At 58.1% G+C, this 7,281-nt stretch overlaps 1 protein-coding gene across 2 annotated transcripts; it reads right to left on the bottom strand.

The window, feature by feature from the left end:
• Positions 1-108: 108 nt before the first annotated feature.
• On the bottom strand, positions 109-6,009 carry LOC109519558 (neuropeptide FF receptor 2). 2 transcript variants are annotated; one of them, XM_019876164.1, is made up of 4 exons: positions 5,877-6,009; positions 2,611-2,945; positions 1,426-1,525; positions 109-983 (listed from the first exon to the last, which is right to left on the bottom strand). In XM_019876164.1, exons 2-4 carry the CDS (start codon positions 2,936-2,938, stop codon positions 140-142), a joined length of 1,272 nt encoding a protein of 423 aa, XP_019731723.1. In that variant the 5' UTR covers positions 2,939-2,945; positions 5,877-6,009; the 3' UTR covers positions 109-139. The 2 variants fall into 2 exon arrangements, with proteins under 2 accessions (XP_019731723.1, XP_019731721.1); XM_019876162.1 differs by lacking the exon at positions 5,877-6,009 and having other exon boundaries at positions 2,611-3,581.
• Between the last annotated feature and the right edge of the window lie 1,272 nt (positions 6,010-7,281).

Below are 7,281 nucleotides of genomic sequence, written 5' to 3'. Positions count from 1 at the left end.
ACCGCTTGATGATTGGTCTTTAGAAATGGACGCGGAAATTTTTTGGGGGGCGGCACGGTGAAGCTCGGCGACGAGGCCTCGTTTCCTGGAGAAGTCGTGACGGAAAAGCGCGAAAAGCCGTCGGCGGGGAAGCGGCGGCTCAAATCGACACGGCCGTTACGGCGCCGCTACTGCAGGACCCCTTCTCCAAGTCCTCCAAGACCAGGTCCTGCTCCGCCAGCCGCCGCGTCCGCCCGCAGCCGCTCGGGTCCGGGCTGTTCAGCGAGACGGGATCCGGGGAGGCGCGCGCGTTATCGGCCGGCAGCACCGAGTTGGGCCGCGGCCGCTGCGAGTACCTTTTCCTCCGCCGGCCGTCGGCCGCGCACGGGCCCAACTTGAAGGCCGCCCGAAACCCTCGCCGGAAGTTCTCGTTGAAGAATCCGTAGATGATGGGGTTGACGCTGCTGTTGAAAAAGGCCAGCCAGTGGGCCAAGGGGTACACGTAGATGTTGACGATTCGCTGCTGCCGCGGCGTGAGCCGGGCGTAGTCGCTCAGCATCATGAGGGTCCACAGGGGCAGCCAGGACAGGATGAAGAGCGAGGCCACCACCAGCAGCATCTTGATCACCCGCCGCTTCTTCTTGGAGACGCCGCCGCGGCCCGACTCGCCGCCCCCGGGCGCGGAGGTCTTGAAGAGCGCGATGCCGATGCGCGCGTACATGACGACGATGAGCGACAGCGGGGCCAGGTAGATGTTGGCGAACAACACTGTGGTGTAAATGCGCCGCATCTCCCGGTTGGGCCAGTTCTCCCGGCACCAGTAGAAAGGCGCCGTTTTGTTGTCGTAGCCCAGCAGCACCCGGACGCTTTGCTCCCGCGTCACCTGGAGCATCACGCCCGACGGACACATGATGGATATGGCCAGGACCCAGATCGTGACGATGATCAGGGCGGCGGCGGAGATGCTCAGCTTCTGCTTGAACGGGTAGACGATGCATCGGAATCTGCCGAGGGAGGCGTGGAGACGGAGTGAGCGACCCGGTCCGACGCGGCGCAATACGCTTCGTTTTGGACATCTGCCTTCCGCGCTGTTCCGCGCCGTGTTGTCGGCGTGCGTCGGGGGCCGGCGTCTCGCCCCGAGCGGGCCCCTCAAACTTCGGGATTGCCGTACCGGGGTCAAACGCGGGCCGCCGGAAGCGAAACGTCACCAACAGACCGCTGGCGCGGTGACGGTCCGATATCGGACGCGGGCGCGTCGCGTCATTGACAATAAAAGCCAGGTCCCCAGACCGCGGACACTCCGCGCTTGAGGATGCGCTCTGGTTAGCATCCTCAAGGCAACGGGCGACCGTCACATCACCCGCCGGCCTTTGCGACTCCAACCGCGAGAAGCGCCGGCGCTGTTTTCTGCCAATCGAAAAAGCACGGACGAAGGAGGTAGCGTACCTGTCCACGGCGATCGCCACCAGGGTGAAGACGGACGCCGACACGGAGATGCCTTGCACCGTGCCGCTCAGTTTGCACACCAGGCTTCCAAAGGGCCACCCTGCGCACAGGAAGCACCAGACAGCTGTTTCGACACGGCGGCGACAAGCTCCCGAGGCCCGAGCGCCGGACTCTGGCCTCCGAGATTTGACATCCCGCCCACTTTGATTGGTCACACCGCAGATACTTGATTTTGCAGCTGCAGATCTCACACCCGTGCAAGTGTGCCAGCGTCAAACGGACGCACACAAGGCCATGTGCACTTTGTGCCCAAGATTGGGACTTTGAGCAGCAAAATCAAAACAAGAAATCAAATGTTTTTTTTTGCCCGAGAAGCACATTTTAAACGTGACATCTTGGCTCTCTTTTGGGGGACGCAAAACGTCTCTCGGGCGAGTTTCACGGCTGTCAAATTGGAGCAAAGGCTCAGGCCGCTCCTTGAGTTCCCGCGAGACATCCACCTTCTCGCGTTGAGATATCGCGTGATGACAGCACCCGCCAGTTTCCGGCTTTGCTTCCTGCTCAAGGTCATTCCGTTCCGTTCTGTTCGAATCAGCCTCTGTCCTGTCCTGTAAACCTCCTTCGTGCCACTTACTTCATCGGTCATCCCCTAAGCCACCGAGTTCATGACAAAACGTAAGTACAACGAGGCTTACTTGTCCTATTTAATGAGTTGCGACTCGGGTTCGTGAGCAAGTTAGCCACATTAGCCCGTTAGCATCGGGCCGCCGCGGTTCGTGCGATGAACTTGATATTATGGTGGCACTGTGTGTCATTTTACGTTGAGATGTGTTCACGGTACGACGACCGTAGCTCCTTCCCGTTCTGAAGACGAGCGTGTGTATTTTGTTTCCAAACGTGTGTCGGTCGGCCCTCATTTCATCAAATGCGAGCGTCATTAATTCTTGTGGCCCCTAGATGGTGCCATTACGCTGCCGTTGTGATCCGATTCCTCGGTTGCATCCAGGAATATTCCCAATGTTATGTTCTAACGTTGAAGTTAATTCCTATTTACTCCCATTTGTAGACTCAACCCCAAAATACAGTCGATTGCTCATCATCTCATTCCTCCTCAGCCCACAGAACAATGTGACTCACGGTTCCACAACGGACAAGCACGTCAAGGTGAGCAAAGGGAATATTTACCTGTGATAATGTTATCGAGCAGTGTGGTCGGCATGCAGAAAATGCCCACCAGGAGGTCGCTCACGGCGAGGTTGAGGATGAACACGTTGGTGACGCTGCGCATGTTGCGGCCGCGCAGCACGATGAAACACACCACGCCGTTGCCCGCCAGGCACACCAGGAAGATGAGCAGGTAGGACACGACGAAGACGGCCGCCGTGGACGGGCGGTGCAGGTAGAAGCCCACGTAGGTCACCTTGTTCCCGGCGCCGAGGACGTCCTCCTCCGCCGCCTCCTCCTCCTCCCGCGAAGTGTTGAAAAGCGTCAAGTTGTGCGCTTGCAGGCTCATTTTCAACCTGGAGAAGGAAGCGCATTTCATTGACCGGAAAAGCGCAGCACGCTGAAACGGAGGATTCCACAGAACGCCGCCTCTTTCGTGGCCGTTCCCGCCAATGAGCGCCCGACTGGGACGCTCGACTCCGCCCACATCGGTAGGCCGAGGCGACAGAAAAGCTTGGCCGTTTTGCGTCGCACGTGCCGCCGGGAAACCCGCTTCCCATTGGCCCTGCCATCCAAATGAGCCCGCTTCCTGTTCACTTTGCGAGTGCCGATCAGTGTGATCGCTGTCGGGGGCTGCGCTTGGAGCTCAGCGGATGGATGGACCGATGCACGGATGAAGGCAGGCGATGGACGGACGGCCGCATCGTCTCTCAAGCAACGGAACCTTCTTGACCGCAGCACCGAAAGCCGATTCGAAGGAAGCAGCAATGCCGCACTCTGCTCCGTGCGCGGGGATTTACTCACAGCAAGAATCTCTTTGCTCATTTCTTTTTTGCAGTCAAATGCATCTGCAGATGGACTGATTGATCGATATCGATAGATGCGTGGCCACCACGGGGAAAGGTACGACGGTACGACGTTTTAGCTGGAAGGCGAACGAGCGAGCTCTTTGCTCGTCTCTGCGAATGCGCTCGCCCGGGGGAAGTCCCAACATTTGCCAAATGACATTTCATGCTCGTATGAGAGATGAGCTGGCGCAGCCATGCGAACTGTTGCTCCTCACCAGAGTCGCGGGGGGCCGGAGTCCATTTTGGGCAGCAGGCGGGGACACCCCGAACGGGTCGCCAGCCCGTGGCAGGGCACGCGGAGACTAACGGCCGTCCGCGCTCTCGATCGCAGCCGCTTTTTTAGAGCCTTCCGTCAACCTGCCGCGTGCGTCTTTTTGGAACGGGGGAGGAAAGCCGCGCCGGCGCGGGGAGAACTCGGGCCGGAAGCGAATCCCGCACCTCTGCGCTGCAAGGCGGTGGACGCGCTGGCATTTTTTTCACGCGCTTGATGACGGAAGACACCGGTTCGGATCGCCGTTGGAAAAGACGTCCAAGTTGGAGACGCGCAAAAAAGTTGCCCCCATAAAAAAGACACAGCGGAGCCCCTGTCTGTCTCTTTCCACAAGGGTGCCCGAGTACCGCAATGCGGACTTTCTTTTTACTGCGGTGGGACTCGATGAGTGGACTTGGGGTCCCCGTCCAAGTTTCACGGTGTTCAAGTTGTCCGTTGCCATTCTCAACCGAGCTCGCGCAGATCCCCCGCGCTGGAGCCGCCGCTCCTGATCACCCCCCCTCGCCCCCTCCCCCGGGCTGGAAAACCGTTTCCTGCAAGATCAAGCCATTCATCGGGACCTGAGGCAGCCATTGACTCATGCCACATCCTGAAGAAGTCAGGAAATTCCCGCCTCCGCTGTCGCCGATGTATTCATCAAAGAGCGGGATGTCAGCTGCACGGGAGATAACGCGACCCACTGGGAGTGTTTGCCTCAATGAGGCCCTTCGCAAACCCAAAAGAAAGAGGGATCCCGAAACGTACATGTGCTCTCTTTCACATTGAGCTTTTGGCAATCAACTTTGAGCGGGCGTGCCGATCGGCAGCTTGACAAAATCTCCGTGACAAGTTGCTTTTGACAGGAGCCCTGAATGGACCCAAAGATGGCTGCCCGAAAGCCAAACGATGCCTTTGGCTCGGCACGGGGCTCTTCAGACTTCTGGGGGGCTCTCCCACTGCCAAATTTCACGTTCCGATTTCCAACCTGCTCGGCCCCCGGGAAAATCTCCCACAAATGCTCGGAACGCACAAAAATAAGCGAGCCGCTTGGCCCTTGATAGGAAGGCGCTTCGCAAAAGGATACGACGTGGATCGAATCTGGAGCGTGCACGCGACGGCCCTTTTGTCTGTCGCCTGCCTGACTCGCGCGTCCTGAGAGCGCGTTTCGTTTCTTTCGAGGTGAGCCCAGAGCGTCTCCTCTTCCTTCATCATCCGTCCCGTTTGCTGAGCCTCTCGGCGCTTTGGAAGCGACTTTGACGCGTGGCTTCCTTTCTGTCGCCTCTCCGCGTTCCAATGGCTTGTTGAGCCAGACAACTCGCAGAAATGCCCGTCTGTCGTGTTCAACAGTATTTGCCACAGTTCTGGACGCTGTCTGAAGACAAAAGGGCGCCCCCCCCCCCACCCCGCCCCCCAAAAAAGAAGAAAAAAGTGGGGGTGTTGGGCTATGCTCATCAGTGGCCCGGGCACACAATGAGCCCACTGTGTGGACAGATGAAGATGATGGCAGGGCTGCACGCAAGCGATGCTGGGTGACTTCCACAATGCAAAAAAGGAGGAAAAGAGACATCAATTAGTATTTGCCCCCATCAAAAAATGGTCCTAAATGAAATGCAATATTTTTTTTCAAAAATCCCGCCATCCCTCCATTTTCTCGTCGGCTTCACTTGAGGAGGGTCGCGGGCTCGCCGGAGCCTCTTCCAGCTGTCTTCGGGCAATAGGCGGGGCACACCCTCAACCGGGGGGTGGCGGCCAGTCGCACAGAGACAAACACATTCGCGCTCACAATCACACCCGGGCACAATTTTGAGCGTTGCCAAAAATCCAAAGAAATCAAAATCCAAATTTGAAAAACTGAAAATCATAAGTCAGAAGAAGAAAATGAGAAAGCCAATCGATCCAATGAGAAAAATAGCTCGTGATCCAAAACAAAATCTGCGCGCACAAATAGATGAATGCGAAAAGGAAGCGAGTCCAAATGAAATGTTTGCAACTCAAAGAAGAGGCGGCACAGAAGCGGCTGAAAAAATGGCAAGAAAGAGCTCAGCGGCGATTGAAACCAAGCGTGCAAGGAGTCGCGCGACGCCACCGATTGTGAAAGGCGGCGTATCTCGAGGGATGCGCGGCGCGGCGACGGACGGGCGGAGGAAAGTTGCAGGCCGCGTCCCGATGACAAAAGTCGAGCGGCTCACCTTTTGGGGAGCGGGGCCGGCCTCCGCGACCGCACGCGTCTCCGCGGGAAGAAAAGAAGACGGGAAGCTGCGCGTGGCCGCGTGCGTCACAGGGAAGGCGGGCGGGAGGAGGAGGGCCGGCGAGAACGTGCGTTTGGCTAACGCGGGCGAGGGGGGAGGGGGAGGGGTCCGACCGCGACAATATGCGCACACCCATCGTTATCATGCAGGTCGCAGCCGGTGTGAGCATTTTCGATGCGTGCAACGTGGATGCGACCGCAACCCCCCCCCCCAAGGCTCCCCAAGAGACTTGCAAAACGAGCGCATTTCACGCGCGCAGCCAATCGCGAACAAGCGCGCGCGGCCGCACATCAGAAAGGTCGCTCGCATCCGTCGCCGCCACGTCGAAGCCAAAGAAAGACTCGGCGAGTCCATCGAGGGAGGCGGAAGAACAAAAGGCTACAAACGGGTAGGAGGTTCAATTCCGGGTCGTGGCCTTTTGGGCGCTCTCCTCCCTCCCCCTTCTCTGCCACGGTAATACACCCCCACCCAGAAAATGCTCAACGCTCCAAATTGTCCCCAAGCTGGTCTCTGTGTGTGTGCCCTGCACTTTGCCAGCCCACCGCAGGGCAGACGTACACCCCCCGACCGCCAAATTGCGATTTCAACATTTTTGAAGGCTTCAACAACGGTACAATTGTGACGTTCCCCCAGAGTCGGCGCCATCCCACTTCCTGACATCTGAACCCGGTCCGCTTCGGTACTCGTACTCCTCTTTCATTTCTGAAAACCATGCGTGAATGGGGATGGGCGGACAAACAGAAAAGCAAACATTTCGGCTCACGTTTTGATCGGAATCTTGGAATTGTTGGCTATTTTGGTTCTCCCGCCTTTGCTTTTCTTTGCCAACTGCTCGCCGTCCCCGATTTGGTCTTCGTCGGCCTCGTTTCGCCTCGGTCCGGGTTTGTTCACAAAAGAACTTTGGCAAGAGCTCTTCCCGGACACGCGCTGAGCTGGGAGCGGGCCGTCCTCCCGTCAACCCATCACAGCAGCGTCTTGGCTTCTTCTTTGCCACTCCTTTTTTTTTTTCGCTTTTGTCTAGCAATCATCTCCAGGCGATCGCAGGCTTGCTATTTTCCATCTTTGGTGACGGTCAATCAATCTCCTTTGCCGGCCCGATCACAGACAATGTCCAGCGATGGCGGAGAAAAAGCCAAAGAGGCAAAACCCCCCGCGGACCACATCATCGACCGATCCGTCGATCACAAATCAGCCGTTGGTCGGACGCTCGCTCTGGTCGGCGGGCCCGGGCCGGGCTCGGTCGCTTGGAACGAGCGAGACCCTTGGCGGTCAATCGGTCGATCCCCCCGCGAGCCGCTTGATGGACGGCGACGTCGCTCGTTTGTTCGGGTGGACCGGCGGTGGG

The sequence above is a fragment of the Hippocampus comes genome, unplaced genomic scaffold (assembly GCF_001891065.2).
Source record: "Hippocampus comes isolate QL1 unplaced genomic scaffold, H_comes_QL1_v1.1 scaffold102, whole genome shotgun sequence".
In the NCBI taxonomy this organism is placed as follows: Eukaryota; Metazoa; Chordata; class Actinopteri; order Syngnathiformes; family Syngnathidae; genus Hippocampus; species Hippocampus comes.
Note: the sequence above shows the minus strand (reverse complement) of the source record. Positions and strands in the feature narration are given on the sequence as shown.

Excerpts from the sequence above, each read along its gene's own strand:
- LOC109519558 (XM_019876162.1), bottom strand. The coding sequence starts at position 2,968 with ATGAAATGCGCTTCCTTCTCCAGGTTGAAAATGAGCCTGCAAGCGCAC. Across the intron at positions 1,526-2,610 it reads GCTCGATAACATTATCACAG|GGTGGCCCTTTGGAAGCCTG; the intron begins GTAAATATTCCC and ends TCCTGTGCGCAG. Across the intron at positions 984-1,425 it reads GTGGCGATCGCCGTGGACAG|ATTCCGATGCATCGTCTACC; the intron begins GTACGCTACCTC and ends CTCCCTCGGCAG.